Below are 25,827 nucleotides of genomic sequence, written 5' to 3'. Positions count from 1 at the left end.
CTACACAAGCAGAGAGGTCATAATCAACGGTGACAACCTCGTTAATCAGAAGAACACATCATGTGATGATATCTTCCAAGCACATCCATCATCTAGTATAAACAAACCTTCATCAGGGAAACGGATGTGTCAAAGAAAACACCCGCTGCTGCTGCTGAGAACATCTGTAGTCACAACCTCTTCTGGAATCAAGCTCAGACCAAATGAACACACACACACACACACACACACACACACACACACACACACACACACACACACACACACACACACCTACGAGTTTTTATCCATTGATACGAGTAAAATTAGACAAATCTAGCTCTAAGAAGCCTTGTTTTATCGAGAACATCAGAATCTTTGGAAATTTTGAATACCTGTATTAGATCAACTCATAACCTTCTCTTTTCTGCCTTTGTTACTTTGAAACAGGACGTATATGAGAATGTGTCACAAATGATAATGCAAGATTCTCTATATTTTGACACTGAAGTTATTACAAATCACTGAACATTATGGTTACATTACGATGAAAATACACACACATCAAGGAACCGTCGCCAATTACACCAGCTCAAAGAGGAAACACATATCACATCTACATACCTTTATCATAGTCATTCTAAGATTACACATCCTCTAACCTCCAAACAGAGCCTCCCACAAACCCCAATCTCCAAATAGATTATCATTCATGAAGTGGTAGGAAGCGAGTCCTCCACAAACCAGCCGATCGTTACCATGAAGTGAGTAGCAGATGAACGCGATCATCATTACCGAGTTTGATGTGACGCTTTGTTTCATACGAGAGCCCATGTCTCCTCCCTTCTAGTACTCTATACTCCTACCACATTTCCATGTCCCGCCGCGGGTGTGGGAGGAACACACACTGTTTTCCATCCCCGTTGATATGAGTCGTGTACACGGACTCACGACTTCGATTTCCTCCAACAACAGGTTAACATGTGAGAGCGTCTTGTTGAACACTACACCATCTTCCAGAGCCACTCCACAACTGCCTTCAGGACCTGCAGTTTGCCTCGAAGTGACTTCTAGTTTCAGAATTATTCTCAGTTCAATCTTTCCCTCACACTTGCGTTTCAAATACGCTTTCTAGACCAAGGCAAATTTTCATGCTTGACATAGGCCGACTAGATCACGGACTGAGATAAGCCTCCTGGACCACAGATTGACACAGGCCAACTGGGTCATACCTCTCATACGATAAGATAATATGTAATGAAAATCAAGAGAAAATGAACCATTTATCGGTAGAGGTCTTTCCCCACCGCGAGCCTTCCAAGACTGAAGCTAAATTAAAGACTTAATTGAGCGATCACAAACGCTGAAGGCCACCAGGTAAATCATCTTTGTTTATGATCGTCAGACAATGGCTGCTTGTTGATATCCTGGCGAAATTGTCTCAGGATTATTAGTGCATCGGGATTATGTTACTGAAGTTAAGCTACATTATAATGGTGACTATATGTGTGTGTGTGTGTGTGTGTGTGTGTGTGTGTGTGTGTGTGTGTGTGTGTGTGTATGTGCTTTCACAAATAGATATGGATATAGATACGTGCATCTTCATGACTGTATGTATACCAAAGAACGGCTCTCGCCATCCGTCCTTTGTCAGTACATCAATCGCCCCCTCCCCCCAATACACACACACACACACACACACACACACACACACACACACACACACACACACACACACACTGAGCTCTTCTGTATTCTGATATGATACTTGGTCGACGAGGAGACCTAAGGACCAGAGTCCCAGCTCTTCCCAACGTCTCAGTCATTGTATATTTGGGATAATGTCTCAGTCAGTGGGGGAGGAGTGGACCTGCCTTCGTGACTTTACTATCAGCGCAGTGATCTGCCGCAGGTAACTGGACTCCTGTATGAACCTTATGCTTTAATATGACTTTCTGTTCCTCCTTATGACGTAACATCTTAAAGGCATTGTGATGATGAGACGCACGAACACAACTTGAATGTGTTTTGCATACGATATAAGATCTCTCTCTCTCTCTCTCTCTCTCTCTCTCTCTCTCTCTCTCTCTCTCTCTCTCTCTCTCTCTCTCTCTCTCTCTCTCTCTCTCTCTCTCTCTCTCTCTCTCTCTCTCTCTCTCTGGTATGTATAACCTCACAGGTTAAAACATATCAAGAGTAAGATCTCAGTTACCTCCGATTACGACGTCACCGGTGTATGACGTCACACGTTCACCAGGACGCGTGAGGACGACACAGACGACCTCGCACGCAGGAGGACTGGGGGAATGGGGGGGAATGTAGACATTCCTGTCTGACAGGAACTGAAAGTCACTTCAGTACATTCACTCACCATCGTTCCTTAATGTGGATGCATCATTCCTAATTCACGTCTACATAATGAAAAGTAAAAACAAACGATCGAAGAGTGTACAAGGAACAATGAAAATGTGTCCTCGAATTTCAACATCTTGCAGGTCAAATGCTGATTTAACGTCATGATCTGTTCTCATGCATACTCTAGAGTCTTGCTCACGGAAGACTTTGACCTTTACAACATTTTTCAAATCGACATTAAAGAAAGAAATTACCGTTATTGTTCGTGGTACAGGTAACGGCATCAAATCACACAGCAGCGTCAACCCTGGACTTTACTTCCCCCAAAACTCACGCGCCTCCTCCCCTCTGACATTCTACTCGCTGCTGGGAACATCCGGTGTGACCTTGTGCCTCCCTCTGACGGGATGAGCTCCGTAATCGCTGGTGGGGAATTATACCCCGAGCTGGGTGTATATATAAAGTCCCTCCTCAGCTTACAGAGATCATCCTCAGCCCGTCCTCACACAGCTAACATGCAGCTCGTGAGTGTGAAGTGAGAAGTTTACAACCGAGTGTATATGATACAGTTGACTGTATAAACTGCTCTGTGGGTGTAGATAACAAGTCGATACTGTGGACACAATGTTTTGTATTATAGTAATGCTTAACATCTCCGTCCTTTGTCCCAGGTGGTCTTCGCCTGCTTGGCCTCCGTCGCCGTTGCCGCCCCTCAGCAGTTTGGGCAACAGGATCGCCAGATTCTACCAGAGTACCGACCCATCGCCATCCTGAGGGACAACAGACTGGATTATGGCGACGGCAACTTCAATTATGAGTTCGAGACCGAGAATGGCATCGTCACGAACGCTGTTGGCGCCCCGGGCTCCAATGGTCAGAGCAACATTCAGGGATCCTTCAGGTAGGTCTTGATAATTTGACTTCACAATTCAACCGTAATGTTCTTTAAAATGACAAAAGTTACTACATTGATGTGAAGGCCATTTATGAGCCTGGAGTTTGATAGCAATACGATCATCAGATAATGTGCTTCATCATGACAAATTCATCACAGTTTTGAGAGTGTGAATCGCCTGCACAGTGATATGCATACCACTGTTGTGAAAGTGTCTGGTAATATCACACATCCAGGAAAGAAATCATTAAGAAATAGTAATAATTTATGGTAAATTGCCTCTGTTTTGTACAAATATAACTGCACGATAAACCATTCATTTTCCACGAATTAGTAATACAGATTTATTTCATTTTTCTGTTTAGCGTTTCTATGTCAAGTTGGTGTTCGTAATCTTTCCATTTGCATTTCTCTTTTCACTCTGATCAGTTATTCTGATATGTAAGTTAGGCTTCTGTGTACAACTTCACGATACCTGCTCCGGGTGACCTAACACAACATAATCTCATGAGGTGCAGAAGACTTTTCTACAGCAAAGACTTAGATAAATAATAGAAGTTACTCTAGTTGTGCAATGTATGAGAACATATGATCCCCACCGTATCCTTCATCCTTCTATCATGATGGTGCTCCTCTGTTCCTCAGTGTGTGAAGATTAGTTTATGTTGTGCGCGATGGCAGCTCCAAGATGTTGTTTCTCTCATCTTACACTGCTAAGCTATGGAGTTCTCTGCTACCACATGTCTTTCCCAGCACCTTCGACCTGCCCCTTTTTTTGTTAAAAGCAGATTTTCTGCTTCACCTAGAATTCTTCGGCCATTCTCTTTCCTTCTCAATACTTCTCTTTTCTTCCTTGTGATTCAGCCAAAGCCTGACCTCGACGTCGACTTCGTCGGTGCCCGGAGGTCCCCACATAAGACAGAAGACGCTTTAGGGGCCTTGGACGGCGGGTCACGTGACATGTTTCCGAGTTCAATGTTGTCTGGCAGAATGTCTTTCTTAATGATCAGGAGACAATGGATGATACAGTGGGTTCTTGCTCTAACAATGGGTGCTTGCTTCTACAGTGGCTGCATGATACTTGAATAGGTACTTAACGCCATCTGAAGAAAATTCTTGTTATCAAGTAAATCTATGAGAATACATTGCCGAGAAAAGTTGATGTCATAATTCCCAACCATTGTTCGATGACCTTACCTTCCTGGACATAAGAGCATCCGACTCATTTTGTGTATCTGTGTACGTGTATGTAGCTATGTACATGTGCTTATGTATGCATAGCAATGTGCATGTAGTATACCGTCCAGACATATATACATTTATGCTTATCTTGATATCGTTGTCGACCTCTTTATACTTTCGAAACCCAGTACCACAACATGTAGCCTTCCTCAGATTCCCTCTCCCTGACGGCACCATCGCTGTGGTCACCTACGTCGCCGACGAGGGAGGTTACCGTGCTGAGTCCCCACTGATCCCCACGCCCCACCCACTCCCCGCCCACGCCATCGAGCAGATCCGCTTCACCGAAGAGCTGCGTCGCCAGGGCGCCACCTGGGATGAGCAAGGAAGGAGACTGACCCGCTAGAGCATGACGACGACCATCACCAGTAAAGCAGTGTTAGGATCCCCCCCCCCCCCCACACACACACACACTGTACATGTTCCTGCATCATCAGAAGTAACAGATTGGCTCTGGGATAGACAACAGCTGAATGAGGCCTACCAACACAATTTGCCTCGTCCAGAATGTGTTTTGTTCCCCTTCAAATAAAATCTTGTGTATAGAAATATGAAAATTTATTTTCCTAAAGTAAAAGATTTCGACGTATATCAATATTTGATGAAACATTATAGAATATACATTTGGGAAGATAACGAGCTAAAAAAAAAACAAATAATCCCAGACTCTCTGTTTCCTTATCATAACTTTCGTGGTTTTCTGATGTCTCTAAGAATTCAAGGCGCCTTCACGTGCGTCATGTGTAGCACATGCTGGATGGTCAGAAAATATTCAATCTTTCCGTCTAGTCATGACAGCGAAACAGAGCACAGGAGACAGACAGGTCACTATGGTCGACTGAATCATTCACTGTATCTCTGCAGGTGATCCATAGGCGCCACAGATGAACTGTGCCGTGAGAGAGAAATAGAGACTCTCCTGCCTTGGAAGAGATGAAACTTGTCTTTCATAACCGATCGTTAGATTCCTTCAAAACATGTGAGAAGCAGACGATAGGAGACAGCGCCACTAGCATCAGTCTTATCACACAAATCCTACCAAGGGCCGTCCACAGGTGAATGCGAGACAGTGTTTTCCTTTTACGACACCCAGCTACAGCCTCGCACCCACACAGTGTCCGTATTTTTAGTTACTTCATGAGAGAACACAGAGAATATTTTGGTTTTCTAGGATGAGAAAAAGAATACTACGTCCAGACGATCATGAAGCCAGAAAGGTGTTAACTGGCGTGACCACTCCGTTACTATATAGTCCTACGGTCTCACCTACGGTGACCAGGCCGTTACTAGTGTTATGTGTTTGAGGTCAGTTTACCGCTTGACCACGACGGTACGACCCTTGACCACGACGGTACGACCCTTGACCACGTTGGTACGACTGTTGGCTATGCTGGTCTGATTATTTATCTGATACGTACAGGTCGACCCAAGGGTCGTATTGTAGTGCTCAAGAGACGTTCTGTCGTGCTCAGAGGAGTAGCCACAGTTTCCCCACGTCAAGTAGGAGATTGACTTTCGGTCAATGTGACTTAATAACATGATATTCACATGAGGTGAATATCCTGTCATACACAATCACATACGTACTGTATTACAATACAGTGCATTACAAAAATGATGCCACGATGAAACTTTCCTGTTCTGCAGTTTTAAATAAAACCCACTGAACAGCGAAGTGTCTTTCATTGTGTGTTACATTTGTTCGTCCTGAGCAGAATGCATGACATATGTCTGTACAAACTATTCAGAGGAATCAGAATATCAGAATATTTTAGTATGTTGAAATATATGAGAATCTTTATAATATTCTCATGAGAACTGCTTTCAGACAATGGCTTATGAAATGATGGATGAAATGATGTGTGACATGATGTATGAAATGATGTATGAAATCATTTTGCACTATATCAAAAAGGTATTTGATGTATGCTTCAGATTTCAGGAAAGGAACGAGCTAAGTATACAGTTTGGGTTGACCATAACTTCACCCCACTGAGATCACATGTCAGCCGTAAGGTGTCTTACGATATTGATAACGTTAAGATATCATACTCTCACTTCAGGAACTGAACTTCAATCAAATTCGAAATTATTAATCATAAGGCGACACCGTTATGTAAACATCATTGGAGATAAAGAATGATAACCTGAAATTCTTTTACAGTACAGCAGACAGAAACGTGAGCATGTTAACACCAAGAAACAAGAGGGACTGTGAGTTATTATTGCTAGAAAATATGAAACAGAAGTGTCTAAAGCAGGAAATGTGAAGCAGAGGGCAAAAATACATTAGAATTCCTAGGAAATGAGTCTCACAGAACAATAAATTCCAAACTATCTACACTGTATGGTACTTTCACTCTCCAAACTGTCTTTAATACCTACACTTTCTTAAGTATATAAGATACCTAAAGTTTCTAAACTATTCAAAATACCTTCAGTTTCTAAGCTATCTACAGTTCCTGAGGCATAGACAATACATTCAGTTCTTAAACTGTCTAGAGTACCTACAATTTTCAAACTCTCTATAATACGTAAAATCCTAAACTATCTGCAATATCTGAAATACGTAATCCATTTACTAGGTCTGCCCTTTCTACATTATCTACCATTTCAATAACATACACATACAACATACATACAATAACATACACATACAACATACATACAGTAACATACACATGCAACATACATACAGTAACATACACATACAACATACATACAATAACATACACATACAACATACATACAATACACCAAAAATCTCTGTAAAATATGTAATACCTTCAATCACCAGAGTACAACATTTCACATGAAGTTTCTACATAAACACGACTTAAGTCTCTACATAAACAGAGAATCTACAATAATTCCTCCAGTGCCGTCGAGAGTTGGTTGTTTCAGGTTACACTGTATATGATAATGTCATCTCAGCTCCTGGTATGTTTGTAGCTAACAACCGTATTCATCCTACAGAACTGTTTCAGTTTCCCCGCGTCTGTGTGTGTGTGTGTGTGTGTGTGTGTGTGTGTGTGTGTGTGTTTGCCCTTATACACATATGTGATGTCCTCTACGAAACTTCGTCTTATATCTTCAGCGCCACCATCACATTTGACAACTTTTCATCACTTTTCCTACAGTGAAATACATGAAAACGTGCGTTACGTCACTTGATTATAAGGATTACGCAACGTATATAATCCATCTCACATCTGCCTAATGATTACAAACCACATGGTGTAATTTATCACCGTATAATTCCTTCTTGTTAAGTACAAAATATATTGCCAGAACCTCGATTCATACGCAATCTACACGCCATATCCGGTATGTCCGGTATGGGGTACATCGGCCATGAATCTTGTTCTTGGTAGAAAGGCTGGGACCCAGCGGTGACCCCTGTGCCCAGGGTGGGACCTGAAAAACATCTTTTTATCTACTCACGGATTCTGTTGTGGGTAGAGAGGCGGCTGGGACCCAACACCGACCCTTGTGTAGATAGGGACCTGAAAATCCATTAATCAGTTATTTGATATGTGGTTTGTATACAACATATTGTAGATTATATTCTTACTGTATGTATAATGTGTACACATTCCTCCCCATCTGATACGATATCAATCTCTTTTCTTACCTTAACAATAGACTAGAAGAAAACGCTGCTTACAACCTCTTTTTCGTACTATATATATATATATATATATATATATATATATATATATATATATATATATATATATATATATATATATATATATATATATATATATATATATATATATATATATATATACAATTACCTTTGACATTATTGGTAAATCTCACACAAGAGGAGCACCGAAGAATGTCGCTCCTAAGCCATAACTGTCTCCATCTCTGGTAAGTGCCACCCCGAACACAATATGAGTCTTTGTCTTAGATAACTCCCACCCTATTGACTATACCGGCACCGTTGGGAACCCTGGGCATAGCCTTGTGTGACCCGGAAAGGTGAGCCACAAAAAACTGGAGAAGAGCACAACCTGACCTCGAGGTGGGTATATAAGACCGCGCCTGGGCCCACAGCCACATCGTCCTCCTTCTCCCACACAGCCAACATGCAGCTCGTGAGTGAAACCCAAGGAATCTACAACTGTGTGACAGTGTAAATGTTAAACCTGCGTGTATTTACTCATGGATGTAGAGACCCAGAGTGACCTCTGGAAGCAACATTTACATCACATTAATGCCAGTGTCTCCGTCCTTTGTCCCAGGTGGTCCTCGCCTGCCTGGCCGCCGTCGCCGTCGCCGCCCCCCAGCAGTTTGGGCAACAGTTTGTCCAGCAGGATCGCCAGATTCTACCAGAGTACCGACCCATCGCCATCCTGAGGGACGACCGACAAGATTATGGCGACGGCAACTTCAATTATGAGTTCGAGACCGAGAATGGCATCGTCACGAACGCTGTTGGCGCCCCGGGCTCCAATGGTCAGAGCAACATTCAGGGCTTCTTCAGGTAGGATCTTGATTTAACGAGAATTGAAACTTTACGTGTTCAGAAACACGAACGATATTTCAACTGCCGGGAAACATTCCCCTTTCTTAGACCACAAGTAATACGAATAGGAAAAGGAAATCATCTCGAGACTTTTGATATTTATATATATATATATATATATATATATATATATATATATATATATATATATATATATATATATATATATATATATATATCTGGAAGTGTCTCTCACTCACACTAAGTCTGGTGAGTCTGGTTAAATAACACACAAGCAACTAAGTATGACTGATACATGGATGTCTCTCATCCTTGCTTACGAGACAACACATGCAGAAATGAATCTGTTTTTCATTCACCTCTTAAATGTGTGCCTGAGTCTACCCGAGCATCAGGTTATTGCCCCTTTCATCTTTCGTCTTTTTTTATCATAACTTTGCCGGACAGCATTTTGACACTTACTACATGAATATGTTACCTACGGTTCTTTATAACATTGTGTAATAATTTGAGGTCATTCACACTGCTCGCAAGATATTTTCCTAACAAACCCTACAGCTTCTTCTTAGAACTTAGAGGATCAGCCTTTAATTCCCGTTCCGTCCAGCAGTTACCTTAGTCAGACACATCAACTTATATGGTGGAATAACGTTTCCAGTTGATGTAAAGGACAAGAATGAGATGATTAAAGCAGGACGTCAGATCCGTCTGGCATTCGTCTTTCATTTCTCATTATGATGATGTTGAGTTTCACCGTATCAACATACGGTGAAACTGTATGACTGTATGACTCGGTATTCCAGTGACCCGACAGCGTTAGTGACGAGGAAAGAATAGGTGATCATAACTTCTTGAGAGGAACTTAAGTTATGTCATAAAGTTGGTGAGGCTTATTGTTGTTCCCTGCTAACACCCAAGCCATTATTCTTTCCCAGAAAATGTTTGTATTTACACGTGAGAAATATTCTTGTGTGTGTGTGTGTGTGTGTGTGTGTGTGTGTGTGTGTGTGTGTGTGTGGTTACCTTAGTTCCCCAGCTCAGTATTCTTTATGATTTTCTTTGACCTCCCACTTCACTTTCCTCAGGTTCCCTCTCCCTGACGGCACCATCGCTGAAGTCACCTACGTTGCCGACGAGGGAGGTTACCGTGCTGAGTCCCCACTGATCCCCACGCCCCACCCACTCCCCGCCCACGCCATCGAGCAGATCCGCTTCACCGAAGAGCTGCGTCGCCAGGGCGCCACCTGGGATGAGCAAGGAAGGAGACTGACCCGCTGAGTTACGATACTTTTGCGTCACACGACGAAGACCTTACGACCGTGAAGTGTTCGTCTAGTACTAGACTGTTCCATATTGCTCCAGTCTTATTCAGATGAAGCAGTATAGGTAGACGATGAAGCAGACTTGAACAGAGGCGAGACGTCCTGCGTCCAAGCTCATCACACATAGTATGTCTTGTTCTCATCCGAATAAAATCTAATATTTTTTGTCCTGAAAATGTGTATGAATACCCGGCTTCCATACGTGTACAAGGAGTATACAGGAGGGTGAGGAGATACTATCATAGGTAGCTTCCATGTGCCTCACTTCCACACTACTCATCTCACTGGATTCTACGAGACTTCAACGCGTCATTAAGTAGTTATCTGCTTGAGCGTAAAAATGAATAGCTTCTCGAAAATTTCCTCCGACACTCTGACGCCTCTCGAGTGGTATATCCAGGAGGAGAGTAGAAGACTGACGAGGGTGTAAGGTATAACATCCAGTGGTAACCACCAGGTGAGCCAGGCTTAAACCCTAACGCTACACACAGAACACAAGTGGTGAACACTCCAGGATTCTCCGTTCGTGTACCACAATGACAGACAGATCTGTGAGAAAACTATCAGTACGACACGTCGGTTGAGTTAGTAGGGGAAAGACGTCAGACACCTGCCAAGCTTTGGCTGTGGACAATGACCAAACTGCCGTTAGCTTCACCAGGTCAACACGACCTCTGATCACGCAGCTCTGATCTGGACCCTCAGATGTCTGACACTAGGATCAACACACACACACACACACACACACACACACACACACACACACACACACACACACACACACACACACTCACACACACACACACACACACACACACACACACACACACACACACACACACATACACACACACACACGCACACACACAATCTTCCATTCGATCATCACTACTATTCAGTATAATTAGCTTCTTCCGAAATATCCTTCTCATAAAGGCCACTTACACTTCAACTTTTCCTGCAGACATCACGTCGCTATAACGAGGAAAATGTTTGTTGGATTCGTTTTATTCCCGACCATCTACACCGTCACTCCCAGACTCCGTTGCCCAGGTGGGACTTACTACAAGCAACAGGTTGAGTGCTCGGCTACGCCTTATCTTATGTACATTTTAGTGTGTTGATAGAAAACTAAACTTGCATGAAAGATAACAACACACACAGGAGAGCGACCTTCTAGCTTGATTATGATGTTATCTTACAGGTTAAACCAGAGCCATGAATCAATGATAACAATCAGTATACAGCATTATGAACGTACGAGAGAAGATGGTATAATAACACTGACGTCACTCACTTCGCAAGGATCGTAACACTGACATCTCGAGTGCAGTAATTCTGATCCAAGGATCCTGCCACAGACTTCACAAGCATCATAATACTGACGTCATAGACATCAGGACGTTGACGTCATTGGTATCATAGTACTAGTGGTATAACTACCTTAACGTGTGCGCTATAAGTATCAGGATAATGACTTCAGTTATGCCAGGTGGTTAGTGTGTGTGTGTATATATATATATATATATATATATATATATATATATATATATATATATATATATATATATATATATATATATATATATATATATATATATATATATATATATATATATATATATATATATATATATATATATATATATATATATATATATATATATATCCTCTGCATTCCCCGCGAGTTGTAGAAGGCGACTAAAGGGGCGGTAGACCCTCCTCCTCTTGTAATTCAATTTCTAAGAAGAGAAATCAGAAGAAGGTGCTAGGCGGATAGTGCTCATCCTCCTCAAAGGCTCAGACTGGTGTGACTAAATATGTGTGGATGTTACTAAGATGAGAAAAAAGGAAAGGTAGGTAGTATGTTTGAGGAAAGAAACCTGGATGTTCTATCTCTGAGTGAAACAAAACTCAAGGGTAAAGGGGCTGAATGTTTTGGATTTGTCTTACGAATAAAGTCAGGGGTTAGTGAGAGGAAAAAAGCTAAGGAAGGAGTATCACTACTCTTGAAGCAAGGGTTGTGGGAGTGTGTGATAGAGCATGAGGAAGTAAATTGTTGATTGACGTGGGTAAAACTGAAAGTGAATGGCGAGAGATGGCTTATCATTGGTGCTTACGCACAAGGCCATGAGAACAAAGATCATGAGAGGCAAGTGTTGTGGAAGTAGCTGAGTGAGTGTTTCGGCAGTTTTGGTGCACGAAATCGGGTATTAGTGATGGGCAATCTAAATGCAAAGGTAACTAATGTGGCAGTTGAGGGTATAATTGATAAGCATAGGGTATCCAGTGTTATGAAGAGAAATGGTAAAATGCTTGTGGACCTGTGTGCTGAAAGAAGATTGGTGATTGGGAATACCTGGTTTAAAAACGGAGATGTACACAAGTATACGTATGTGAGTGGGAGAGATGGTCTATGGGTATTCTTAAATTTCATACTGATTGATAGGCGTGTAAAAGAGACTTTTGGATGTAAATGTACTGAGAAGGGCAGCTGGTGGAATGTCTGATCACTATCTTGCGGAGGCGAGGGTGAAAATTTGTAGAGGTTTTCGAAAATGAGGAAACAATGTCAGGGAGAAGAGAGCGGTGATAGTAAATGAGCTTAGAGAGGAGATTTGTGTGAAGAAATACCAGCAGAGAACTGAGTATGTAATGATAAAGGTAAGAGCAAATGAAGTGAGGGGAGTTCATGAGGAATGTCAGGTATTTAGGGAAGCAGTGATGGCATGTGCAGAAGATGCATGTGGGATGCAAAAGGTGGGAGGTGGGTGGCTTAGGAAGAGTAGTGAGTGGTGGGATGAAGAAGTCATGTTGCTAGTGAAAGAGAAAAGAGGCGTTTGGGCGGTATTCATAGGGAAGGTGTGCAAATGATTGGGGGACATATAACAGAAAGCGGCAAGAGTTCAAGAGGAAGGTGCAAAGTTGAATATGAAGGCAAATGAGTGTTGGGGTGAGAGAGTATCATTAAACTTTAGGGATAATAAAAAGATGTTTTGGAAAGAGGTAAATAATGTACCAAAGACAAGAGAACAAATAGGAGCATCGGTGAAAGGGGCAAAAGGTGAAGTAATAACAGGTAGTGATTAAGTGATGAGGATATGGAGCGAGTATTTTGAAGGACTGTTGAGTGTGTTTGATGATAAAGTGGCAGATGTAGGGCGTCTTGGTCGGGGTGGTATACGTGGAGAGTGGTGAAAGCCTTGCGGAAAATGAAATGCGGCAAGGCGGAGGGAGTGGATGGTATTGCAGGTGAAGTCATTAAAAAAGGAAGTGACTGTGTTGTTGATTGGTTGGTAGGGATATTCATTGTATATATGGATGATGGTGAAGTGCCTGGGGATTGGTGGAATGCGTGTATTGTGCCAGGTGTATAAAGGCAAAGAGGATAAAGGTGAGTGTTCAAACTACAGAGGTATAAATTTGTTGAGTATAACTTGTAAATTGTATGGGATAGCATTGACTGAGAGAACGAAGGCATGTACAGAGCCTAAGACTGAGAAAGAACAGTGTGGTTTCAGAAGTGGTAGAGGATGTGTGAACAGTGTGGTTTCAGAAGTGGTAGAGGATGTGTGAACAGTGTGGTTTCAGAAGTGGTAGAGGATGTGTGAACAGTGTGGTTTCAGAAGTGGTAGAGGATGTGTGGATCAGGTGTTTGCTTTGAAGAACTGTGTATGAGATATACTTAGAAAAACAGATGGATTTGTTTATGGCATTTATGGATCTAGAGAAAGCATTAGATAGGGTTGATAGAGATGCTTTGTGGAAGGTATTAAGAATGTACTGTGTAGGAGGTAAGCTGCTAAAAGCAGTGAGAAGTTGTTTACGGGTAGGAAGGGAAGAGAGTTAATGGATTCCATTGAAGGTCGGTTTGCGGCAGGGGTATGTGATGTCACTATGCTTGCTTAATTAGTTTATGAATGGGATGGTGAGGATGGCAAATGCAAGAGTCTTAGGGAGAGGGCCGAGTATGCAGTCTGTTGGGAATGAGAGGACCTGGGAAGCAAGTCAGTTTTTTTCGCCGGTAATACGGCACTGGTGGCTGATTCGAGTGAGAAACTGTAGAAGTTGGTGACTGACTTTGGAAGAGCGTGTGAAAGGAGAAAGTGATAGTAAATGTAAATGAAAGCAAGTTTATTAGATTCAGTAGAGTTGAGGGACAAGTTAGTCGTATCTTGACATAGTTCATGAATAACGACCATAAGGGTCAGTCTAATATTTGCTATCATTTTGAATCATTATTGAACTAGCAGATTGTCATCAGGCCTCGATCTCTGGCGACTGGCAGGCAGACGCCAGACCCACCTGAAGACACAGTGGTTCTAAACTAGATCTTCGGCGGTGGGGCTGTCAGGTCTTCATAGGTATTTACATAGATGTAGTTTGCATACATCACATGAACTATTATTCATGAAATAAGTAATTATATGTGTCTTTTCCCATTTGATGTGAGTTCCTTCAGCTTCTCAGGAAGCTTCAGTTTAGCTTCATGACTAAGCTAGCCGCTCATGAGCGTGGAGTCGGAACCAAAGGTCGTCATTCCTGGTTTATAACTGTTTGCGTCTGCGATAAGTGCCCCGACGGTCAGAGTTCTAGGCTTTGTGTCTGGTAACTCACAACCTATTAACCTACTAAGCCCCGCTGGGAAATATCCGGCGTGACCCTGTGTGACCCGGAAATGCGAGCTACGAAAACGAAACAAGAGAACAACCTGACCTCGGGCTGGGTATATATAGCCCCCTCCTGCCGGCTGAGGAACGTCTCCACCTCACCCTCACACAGTCAACATGAACCTCGTGAGTACCAGCAATGAGAAGTTCATCTAGACTTTGTTTCAGTTGCCACTATCACTACAAGGATCATGTGCAAACATCCTGCGATTTAAGTCATAAGACGCATAGAAAAGCTACCGGAAAAAATATCATATTTGTGATTTATTCTGTACTGACTTAGTCATCCATTCACTTAGTTTTCCGCCCAAGACTCAGATCTCATGGCCTGAGAAAGATTTTGATCGTGTCCTGTTCTCGTGGCAGATGGTCCTCGCCTGTCTGGCCACCGTCGTCGTCGGAGCCCCGCAGTTTGGTCGGCAGTTCGTGCAGCAGCAGAACACTCTGCCCCGACAAGACTACCGACCCATTGCCATCGTAAGTTATAACCGCCAGGATTATGGCGACGGCCAGTTAAGCTACGACTTTGAGACAGAGAACGGCATCGCAGTGAACGCTGTTAGTTCCCAGGGACTGAGGGGACAGAGCAACATTCAGGGCTCCTACAGGTAAGTCGTATGACTAATTCTTATGTAACCCACAGACCACGACCCTAATCAGGAAACATGAGGTCTATATTGATAACAATATATATCATGATGATCAAGGTGTATCTTTCAAGACATTTTTCTTTTCATTACAACTTCTGTGGTGTTGTGTAACGTTTGTAACTCACGTAACCAACTGTCCTCCATCAGTTTTCCCCTTCCCGACGGTACCTACGCTGAGGTCCGCTACGTTGCCGACGAGGAGGGCTTCCGCGCAGAGTCCCCGCTGATCCCCACGCCCCATCCACTCCCCGCCCACGCCATCGAACAGATTCGCATCGCCGAGGAACAGCGTCGACAGGGAATCGTCTGGGAATAGGCATGAAGCGTTACCAACCAATCCCAAAGCATGGCGGCGGTAGCTCTTCAGGCGGGATGTCATCAAGAGAATCACACCAATTACATAGTAACATCCAATCCTTCCGTGTAAGAGTTACAAGTACGAGGTTGAGGTCTTTCCTTAACATCAGTCTCTGGCATCGTATACATTTATATCAATAACGGGTTATTTAAAACAACAAACATCACGAGGAAGCATAACACTACATGTCTTTTATGTTGTCTTTCCTTCTATAATTTGTAAACAAATTGGTGTGCGTGCTCAGAAAGATCGCCAAGTAAGACTTCAAAAGCATCTCAGTTTCTCCAGCTCTCACTCCATAAAACAGACGGACTTCTCTTGCATAACAAAGTATATGCGAATGTTGGTGAAGACACAGAGGGACCGTCTGTGATCCTCTCCATAGAAACCCAAGTTTTACTTTCATAATGAATAGATGCGTTCCTGGAATCACACGCGGAGCCTTCTGCTTTACTGTCCGGTCTCCATCTGTAGTGGTGGGTGAGGAGGAGCCTTCTGCTTTACTATTCTATCTCCATTTAGATTAGGTATTCGGGTTACTATTCTTGTCGTCCAACAAGTAACCAAGTCACAGACCATCAGGGCTTCAGTTAATTGTGTTTATCATGTACTACACTCAGCTGACAAGCTTGTCATAAACCATCAGGACTTCTGTTACCTGACTCTCCAATGTATTCATGGGAGAGCACCCACCCGTGACCCCACCATGTTGCCAGCCTATGTAAGAAAACTTTGAGTCGTGAAGGATTAGGACGTCATTGCAATTTTGTTTCTCATTATCCTCATATACTGTATTTTATGCTCATGGCAAGTGACTGATGGTGTGCGAGTTAATATAAATAAATAAACTGATTAAATAAAGAACGGTTTATTGGATTCATGAAACCATTCGGCTGAAAATGTATAGATGAGGAATTACATTACTGGGCGGGTTATAGCAGTTGCTGGTTAATCAGTCACAGGTGAGCTTAAGATCAAAGTGGAGCTGTATGTTTCTACGCTTTGGATAAGCACGAGTGAAGCCTATCTACATAGTACAGGAAGATTTACAGAGCAGATCTTATGGTTTATACGTGACACATTTAGTGGTGATCAGTTGAGCATTAAGCGATATAGAGTTACATATTGGTTGGATTTTAGTAGTATTGTGTTAACATGCATTACGTATTCAATGATGAATATTAAGAGATGTAAATTTACATACCTGTTGAAGTCCAATGATACTGTGTTAACAAATGTAATTAACGAATACTGAGTTATGAATATTTTCACAATAGTTGCGTTACAGTGGGAAAGTAATTAACATTCACATAACTATAAGAAAACTAAGCTATTTGCTTGCCTAGTTATGCCCTTGTTCATGCATTGCTTATTACATTCACAGCAGTAGGTATAGGACAATTCTTGTATTTGTACAGCACTGGTTGTTACAAGGTGATTGTGGTGAGGGGCGTCGGTCAGTGGTCAGTCTTGGTGGTGTGTGTGTGTGTGTGTGTGTGTGTGTGGAAATGCCTATTTGTGATGTAAAAAGCGGGAGTTCTACACGCGTGAAACCCCATCTCTTGAACATTACTATCGTTCACCTGTATCAACGTGTGTCTGCTGTACACATTCAGAGGAGATCAACTGTACGTGCAGCAGCGACACGTCCTTTCATCTCTCCCTGGTGGGAGGCTAGAGTGGAGTGGCCACTCACACCCGGTCAACCCTAACCCAACACCTGAACCTCAGCGTAGGTCATCCTCAGGTGATGGTGAGGTGGGACCTGCCAGTGTACCTGCTGCCGCCTCCCTTCCTCCCTCTCTCTCACCTTCCCCTTCTCCTGCCCCATACGCCAACCTTCCCCCGGAACCCTCACCACCACCACTCATACTCTCCCACGTCCAGCACCAGCCTCCCTCACACACCTACCACTTCAGTATTCCTCACACACCCTACCACTTCACCCTCCCCCACACGCTCTACCACTTCAGTATCCCTCACGCACCCCACTACGTCAACCATCCTCCCATACTTTACTTCGTCACCCTCCCTCACACACCCCACTACATCACCCTCCCTCCCCACATTCTCTTGCGTCAGCCGACCAAGGCGGAGCCCCAGCCTCTACACCCTACATTCTCTTCCTGGAGTCCACCTGGCGGCCTTGACTGAACCATCCCTCCCCCTCACCTCCCATACACTTTACTAAGTTCCATCAGATGAAACTCACAATATGGACAGCAGGACCCCACTATAAGATGTACAGCAGGAAATGGTAAGACCAAGGAAAGGAAAGAGATATCTTCACACTCTGATGATCAAAGATTTGTGATAACTCAAGCAAAAGTAATTTCTCACATTAGCATGGGTAATGTATTATGTACACGAACCACATGGAATTCTATGATCTGAATATTGGAAAAATATGAGGCCTCATCACCTGAAGCTATGATATGTAATGTTACATGTGTGTGTGTGTGTGTGTGTGTGTGTGTGTGTGTGTGTGTGTGTGTGTGTGTGTGTGTGTGTGTGTTACCTTTTCTTAAGTAGCTATAGTTACGTATATGGAGGGGAAGAAGTTTAATACTTATGGGGCTCTATCTCTTAAATTATCTCTATCATCATACAACTTTTCAAGCTTCAGTTTGCTGACCCACACACTAACCCTCATTCAGTATGTTCCAGTCATCCTTCACTTTACATCCTCCTCTTTACAACTTTCTAACAAGATTCTTGCATCCTTTGGTCTGCTCTCATATATGTATCAAGCAGAAGCAATAATCATACTAGGGCAAAGACGAAAGTGAAATCTCTCTTGCTAGATTATATCTTCGTAGAGTATCATCATCCATTGTTAAGAGGAAGACATTGTTAGAGTGAGGTACGTGAGAATAGGGTAGTGGCTATAGATGTGTCATCTGAAGAACTCACTGACCATAAATGTGATAGATAAGGATAAAGGGAGTTACAAGCGTGAGAAGATTGAGTATCTTATACGTCAGAGCTGATTACTTGTTCCAGATCGTTAAAGTCAGAAAAGGGGTCGACCTCACCCTCCTCCTTATCGGTGTATGTTGAAGACTTGCTCCATGTAAGATCACACAGGTCTCGTGGGTCGGTCAGACCCATGGGCAGAGTAGGTACTGCTGCTGCTGCTGCTGTCTGAGTCGTCTCTCTCACTGGCAACAGAACCAGTGAGGAACCTGGTGGGTCTGAGCAACATATGACGCTCGGTGTTCCGCGGAAACCTATCCTACGTCCGTTACATGACGTGTGGGAGTAAGAGAGAGAGAGAGAGAGAGAGAGAGAGAGAGAGAGAGAGAGAGAGAGAGAGAGAGAGAGAGAGAGAGAGAGAGTAGACTTTGTATAATACAGTTGTAGGTTAATTGTTGATATGATTGTTGCCAAGACAAGAAGATAAGTACAGTAATCCTAACAAGTCACTCGTACTGCCAAGGTGAACGATTCTTCTGATCATCATTAATCATTCCTGTGGGACAAGATGTGGATTAAACCGCAAATATATTCACTGAAAACCTGATCAGTAAACAAATTTTCTCAGATTATTTCACAAATGAGTAAAAATCTTGGTCGAGGAGATGGCAGGAGTTTGTGGCAGGGAGAAGAGAACGGGAGTCAACGTTTTCTCTTGTGTTTCGCTTAATGGAAAAAATTTCTCACGATAAATCTAACTTTAAGTTATTCCTCTCTGATATGATATTGATATAATGCTCTTGTAACTTAAGTTATTCCTCTCTGGTATGATATTAATATAATGCTCTTGTAACTTTTAAGAAAGAAAGTCTAGTTTTTCGCGAATACAGTGAATTAAAATCTTTCAAAGTCATGTTTCTCCACTCGCTTAAAATCTTATAATCCTCACGATTTTTGATATACATCAATAAAAACGCGACAGAAAATGTTTCGCTGGTTTCTACTTCGAAGATTTTCGTCCTACGCACAAAATCATTTCTAACTTATTTTTCATCTTCCTTCAGAAGATATATTTTCAGAAGTTTTTTGTTTGTAAAATGACTAATTAACCTTTTGACTGTAGACAGGTATCCTACACGAGTCTTCATGATGTTAGTGAAAGTGAGCAGACGACTGTCATGACCCTCTCCCCACATACCTACACCTTCCACACCACAACTATTTCCCAGGGAGTAAAATGTCTACCGGCAGGACCAGTGCCACCCAACCTACCTCCCACTGCACGACTATAGAGTGACAGGAACCGGATCCTTATCATTAAGTGAGGGAAAATGGGTACAATCATGGAGAGGTTAACTCCTGCCTATAATGAGCAGTGGGTCCCGTCACTCCTGGGGTCCCTAACGTAACATCCGATGTCTTTGTGTTTCAAGTTTCTTTGCTGAACGTGATGAAACCTGGTCATGATCTCGACCTGTTTCAGTCGACATTATATATATATATATATATATATATATATATATATATATATATATATATATATATATATATATATATATATATATATATATATATATATATATATATATATATATATATATATATATATATATATATATATATATATATATATATATATATATATATATATATATATATATATATATATATATGTGTGTGTGTGTGTGTGTGTGTGATAATTGCTACTGCTTGCAGATCATAACAGAGAGGTTCCTCCCATCATACTCACCCATGATTTTATGGTTAGCACACAGTATACACAACTATGATGGTATTGTCTACAGCATGGTAAAGGCTGTTCCTTGGATCCCGTTCCTTTGAACTTGTATATCGACCTTAACATCGAATGTGAAGGCGTCCTCCACCATCTCCTGCTAGAGTCCCTTTACTAAGATGGACAATTCTTTCCATAACAAGACATTGTGGTTTCTGATCGGTGGACTTAAATCTGGAGACTCATTTATCTTCTTGGGCTATTAAAAACTGATTTATTTATTGAGGATAGAAATTTTCAGTTAATTATATAACATTCCAGCTGAGCTGGCTAGACCAGAGTATCAGTTTCCTATAGACCCCCAGATCAGGACAGTACCCGCTATGTATATATATAAAGGCGTCCTCCACCAGCCTGGCAGTGTCCTCAACGTGCGTGTTCTCCTCACACACCAGACATGAAGCTCGTGAGTACCTCAGCACCTGACGTTGCCTCTACTACCTATGAAAGTTGTCACAGTTCAGGAGTCTGTTGACTACATGGGTAACAGTGTCCTCTCTCGAGCCAACTTTGACGTATTTTTTGTAATGACGCGGGACAATGTTGGCTGGTTGGTTTGCTATTTGGGCTTTAGGTCTGTCAATTGCCAGGGTCATTAAGGCCATCAACGTCAAGTCAGAATCAAGAGAAAATTAGTCCATACCTTCACGTGCTAAACATAATTCTAAGACCTCATACGACCTGCGAACACACATGACCCAGGAGGAACTTTTGACTATGTCGCTGTCTTGAAGAAATTTTCTGCTGATTTTGACGATCATTTCAACTATCATTAAAGTTTTTGTGCATAAACTGGATTAAGACTCTGACTATAGTGAATATATAATCTTATATATCACATTACTCACGACGTCTCATCATCAATGTATTTCACATTATACGTCTGATTAGGTATCTGTCCTGCCCAGTCCCCTGGAAGGTTTCCTGCGGTTTCTCCTGTAATCACTGCATCATTCAGATCGGTCGGGTTCTCGTGTCCTGAGGCGTTCCTCCTACAGTGATGTTTCATCGGTTTCACAAACTGTTCTTTTCCCTGACGCTGTCGCACCGATCAGTCTTGTGAATTATGGAAAGTACATTGTCAGATGCTCGTGCTGTCTCCTTACTTCTTTGTATAACATGAAAACTTGCAATTCAATAGGAAACGTATAGAAAAAAAATGCATGTGGCTCCAGAGTTATCTCGCCTACGTACAATGATGATACGAAATAAAAAATATATATATATAATGCTGCTCTTACCCTCCTGCAGGTGGTCCTCACCTGCCTGGCTGCCGTGGCCATCGCCGCCCCCCAGCTCCAGGACGTCCGCCCCGAAGTACTTGTCCTCCGCGATGAACGGCAAGACGACGGCAACGGCAACTTCAACTACGTCCTCGAGGCCGACAACGGCATCTACATTGCAGCTTCTGGCACCCGTGGCTTACAGGGCCAGGCCAACATTGAGGGCTCTTACAGGTAGATGGTTGTCTTTTGGGGAACAAGTTTGTTTATTTCTTGTCAACTGTAAGCATCATGTATTATGACACAATAGACAGAGTTACATAGTACGTAAAGAAAAAGATAATCCTCCTCCCCTCGCTACTTAAGTGGTCTCACTGTAATATATACAGTCGCTGAGGTCTGTCCTACGTGCTCTTCAAATATGTCTGGTGTGGAAGTCTTGAATCCACAACTAGTAGCAAGCCAGTGGTACCTAACGAGAGAGCATCTACCTTGCCAGATATGTGAGTCTTGGTATTGAAACTTTCTGGGAATGATAATCCTAAGAGAGGCAGCATAGCTGCTTACTCAGCTTGGTACAGAGTGTTCAGAAACTGTACATGAAGTATGGGTACAATCCCTTCCGTCATGATGTTGCTTCTCTCACTCCGTTCTACAGCTGTCATTTCGGCCACTGTATGTGTTCTGGTCACTGTGACCTGCACTCACGGCAGGCACCTGCCTGCTTCTTCCCATAGTTTCTATGTGCAGACCAGTAACAAGAGAACTGACAGTGATGATCATTTCCTAATAAAGTGAAGTTGTAAAATTCTCCTCCTCTCGTCATTCCCTCACTCTATCAACGGTCGGGTCAAAAACATCCGATATCCGATGATATCAACTTAACTCATGTTTTGTTTGTTTTTTTTTCCTCTGGGTAAGCTTGCACAGCTTTACTTTCAACCAACATATCTTCAACTGGAGCATGTTTTTGCCCAGGTTGGGTTCACCAGGATTTCACTTGATTTTATCTTCCACACAGCCTTCTCGACAATAATGGTGAACTCAAAGAAGTCCGCTATATCGCCAACGAGAACGGCTTCCAGCCCCAGTCCGACCTGCTACCCACACCTCACCCTCTCCCCGACCACGTCGTCGAACTGATCAACATCGCCGAGCAACAGCGCGCTGACGGCATCACATTCGAATAAGCTGACACCATAAGGATCCTTCTATCACTTCTCTGTCCGCCATGATGTTGCCACCCTCTCCCTGTTCTTTAGGTGTCATTATGGCCATTACCCTCATCAGCTGTCTGCACGCGTCCCTTCTACCTATGCTTGAAGCCATGGCACACGTATGACTGCTGCTTCTCATCGATTCTGTGTTGGGAGTATCCATACGATGATTGGCCATTATAATACCTTCTACTTCCCGCGAACACAGCAAACCTGAGGTACTCGCTTCCTAGTTTCATTCATCTTTCTTCTTATAACCTTCTTTCTAGCTTCAACAGTCAGGTCAACAAGAACCTGAGCGTATTCTTTTTTCCCCGAAATCGCCATGACTTGCCCTTAGCATGTTGGTCAATGTAGGAAAAAAAACATATAGAAATTTCACTTTCTTGTTGAAGATACCAGCAAAAAAGATGTCTTACGTATGTAATAAATCATAATATTGTTTAATGTTTGTCATGATCCTCAATTGTGTTATGAACGTAAGAATTAGAAGTAAAGGAGAAAGCTTCCCGTTACAGAAAGTATCTGTCACATTTGAACAATATTGTTATGTCCAATCTTCAAGCTTCTCATGATCTTCAGGATATATATACAATTACCTGATGATCAGATCATAAACTCAACCAACTGTTTTCTATAAAATAAAAGAACTGTTTCTGCAACATTAGAAAGATGGAACATAGCGATAAGGAAGATTAGTTCAGCAAGGTAAGGTCATGATCTGTTGGTTAACACTGTGTTTCAGCAATCATGAAAAGCTACAGAGGATGTGAAGGTCAAAGACCTCTCCCAGCCTGGTAGGATGTGGCTGTAATGATTACGACACACACACACACACATCATTTATATATATATATATATATATATATATATATATATATATATATATATATATATATATATATATATATATATATATATATATATATATATATATATATATACATAAAAACTCCAGGGAATTGGAAGCCTTATTTTTCAATAATTATGTTAGCACATCAGTCCCTGGAAGAGTAAATATAACTTGTACCTTCATTAAGGAATGATTATCATATCATCTTCATGACAGATTCTTTGAATGTGAAAATCGAGGAAGATGATTAGTTGAGACTGAGTTATAAAGATCAAAAAGTGAGATTATGTTGAAGAAGAATTGTGTTACATGATCCTTGTGTTACCTGATCCTTGTGTTACATGATCCTTGTGTTACCTGATCCTTGTGTTACCTGATCCTTGTGTTACCTGATCCTTGCGTTACCTGATCCTTGTGTTACCTGATCCTTGTGTTACCTGATCCTCACGCAAGAAATTCGTAAAAAATGAATAGAATGAATGACAGGCGATCAATGACCCCACCTCCATGACATGTAATATAGGCCAAAACTACCTACTTCTGGTGGGATGCTGAAGCGCTTATCAACATGCATCTGATATGAAATTACACGACAGGGCATCAAAGGGAAGTAGAATAGTTCTTCCTTTACTTCGTAAATGTGGATTAACGAGACTTAAGCAGTGGAGTGTAATGTTAACGTAACGAGCAGGAGAAAATACCAACTATGGACAGATCTGAGGCGTTCACCATCGTCATCGAGCGAAACATTTTGATACTGACCAGCTGTTAGCTTCACACACAAGTGATATATATGTTCACTACTTTTATATTTTCGTCCTTGTACGATCATGTACTAAACTGTTGGTCAGACTTATGAAACCTCTGTGTCTCCCGTTAGAAACACTACAGGAACAGCTGCCGTGTGTTAGAAATATGAACTTTATTGTTGCCACCGCTGTCAGTGGGTCGTCGACTTCCTGTGATTTCAACAAGCATCAGACATGACCACAGATACATGTGGCGAGGTAACATCAAGGAACTAACACCAGCCGCCACACACTGGCAAGTATGTCAGGAACTTATAAACATAAACTGGAACGTCATGTTATCACACGTCTTTGTAATGGTGATTCCAGGCCACCTGGCAAGTCCGGGAAGGAATTTAATGACTGCAATAACGAGGCACCTCAAGATATATTGTTCATTCATTATATACTTTGTTGGTTCCTGGAGACTCAGGTGTCTAATGTGATCACTGGATTGTACAACTCACTCAGTACACTTGATAACAACTCACTCAGTACACTTGATAACAACTCACTCAGTACACTTGATAACAACGCACTCAGTACACTTGATAACGTCTATGTGTAATATTGCACATAGAGAACTGTGTGCAGCAGCCCTCCCCCTCCCTCCTTTACCTATGAAGGTATGAATTACGATCACTTTATAAATGAGTTTATTCAGCTTGGCAGCGGTTAGTCTGCTAACACTGACAACCGTACCATCTTTACCCTTAACGTCGAGTGAGTCAGCCCAGTCTTCTTCTTCAAGAGCAGCGAGCTGCCCGGATGGGGTACACACAAAGCCTCTCTAATGACTACCTGGAAATTACAGTAAGAAATTATACCTTTAGGCTAACTGAAAGGAAGTAATGTTATATCAACGCTTCCAGACAAATGCTGAGGCACCTCACCCTATGATGATTCTGTACTTCTCTATCACATACACACACACACACACACACACACACACACACACACACACTCACACACAGAAAGATGTATGAACAACATTTCATGGGTACACATCTATGGAGGACAAACACGACCCGTTACCATAATCTACTACTGGTTGGCCTTTACTGTA

The 25,827-nt window shown here is 42.2% G+C and overlaps 4 protein-coding genes across 4 annotated transcripts in view; all 4 read left to right on the top strand.

The window, feature by feature from the left end:
* The first annotated feature begins 2,805 nt into the window (after nucleotides 1-2,805).
* Nucleotides 2,806-5,028, top strand: LOC139766876 (cuticle protein AM1199-like). The gene is made up of 3 exons (XM_071695888.1): nucleotides 2,806-2,858; nucleotides 3,006-3,235; nucleotides 4,625-5,028. Exons 1-3 carry the CDS (start codon nucleotides 2,850-2,852, stop codon nucleotides 4,815-4,817), a joined length of 432 nt encoding a protein of 143 aa, XP_071551989.1. The 5' UTR covers nucleotides 2,806-2,849; the 3' UTR covers nucleotides 4,818-5,028.
* Nucleotides 5,029-8,483: 3,455 nt separating this feature from the next.
* On the top strand, nucleotides 8,484-10,467 carry LOC139766875 (cuticle protein AM1199-like). Its single transcript, XM_071695887.1, has 3 exons — nucleotides 8,484-8,577; nucleotides 8,725-8,966; nucleotides 10,055-10,467. The coding sequence occupies exons 1-3, from the start codon at nucleotides 8,569-8,571 to the stop codon at nucleotides 10,245-10,247; spliced, it is 444 nt and encodes a 147-aa protein (XP_071551988.1). The 5' UTR covers nucleotides 8,484-8,568; the 3' UTR covers nucleotides 10,248-10,467.
* Nucleotides 10,468-15,028: 4,561 nt separating this feature from the next.
* The window catches only part of LOC139766617 (uncharacterized), an 18,709-nt gene continuing 7,910 nt past the window's right edge, over nucleotides 15,029-25,827 (top strand). The window contains exons 1-3 of the mRNA XM_071695478.1: nucleotides 15,029-15,087; nucleotides 15,328-15,569; nucleotides 15,759-15,915. Of these exons, the coding sequence (XP_071551579.1) occupies nucleotides 15,079-15,087; nucleotides 15,328-15,569; nucleotides 15,759-15,915 (408 nt within the window). The 5' untranslated portion in view covers nucleotides 15,029-15,078. The remainder of the gene's footprint in view (nucleotides 15,088-15,327; nucleotides 15,570-15,758; nucleotides 15,916-25,827) is intronic.
* On the top strand, nucleotides 21,004-23,562 carry LOC139766884 (cuticle protein AMP1A-like). Its single transcript, XM_071695896.1, has 3 exons — nucleotides 21,004-21,086; nucleotides 21,932-22,137; nucleotides 22,925-23,562. The coding sequence occupies exons 1-3, from the start codon at nucleotides 21,078-21,080 to the stop codon at nucleotides 23,091-23,093; spliced, it is 384 nt and encodes a 127-aa protein (XP_071551997.1). The 5' UTR covers nucleotides 21,004-21,077; the 3' UTR covers nucleotides 23,094-23,562.

Source organism: Panulirus ornatus, chromosome 58, assembly GCF_036320965.1.
Source record: "Panulirus ornatus isolate Po-2019 chromosome 58, ASM3632096v1, whole genome shotgun sequence".
Taxonomy (NCBI): Eukaryota; Metazoa; Arthropoda; class Malacostraca; order Decapoda; family Palinuridae; genus Panulirus; species Panulirus ornatus.
This window is presented reverse-complemented; position numbering and strand designations above follow the sequence as displayed.

Excerpts from the sequence above, each read along its gene's own strand:
- LOC139766876 (XM_071695888.1), top strand. Across the intron at positions 3,236-4,624 it reads AACATTCAGGGATCCTTCAG|ATTCCCTCTCCCTGACGGCA; the intron begins GTAGGTCTTGAT and ends AGCCTTCCTCAG.
- LOC139766884 (XM_071695896.1), top strand. Across the intron at positions 22,138-22,924 it reads AACATTGAGGGCTCTTACAG|CCTTCTCGACAATAATGGTG; the intron begins GTAGATGGTTGT and ends TCTTCCACACAG.
- LOC139766875 (XM_071695887.1), top strand. Across the intron at positions 8,967-10,054 it reads AACATTCAGGGCTTCTTCAG|GTTCCCTCTCCCTGACGGCA; the intron begins GTAGGATCTTGA and ends CACTTTCCTCAG.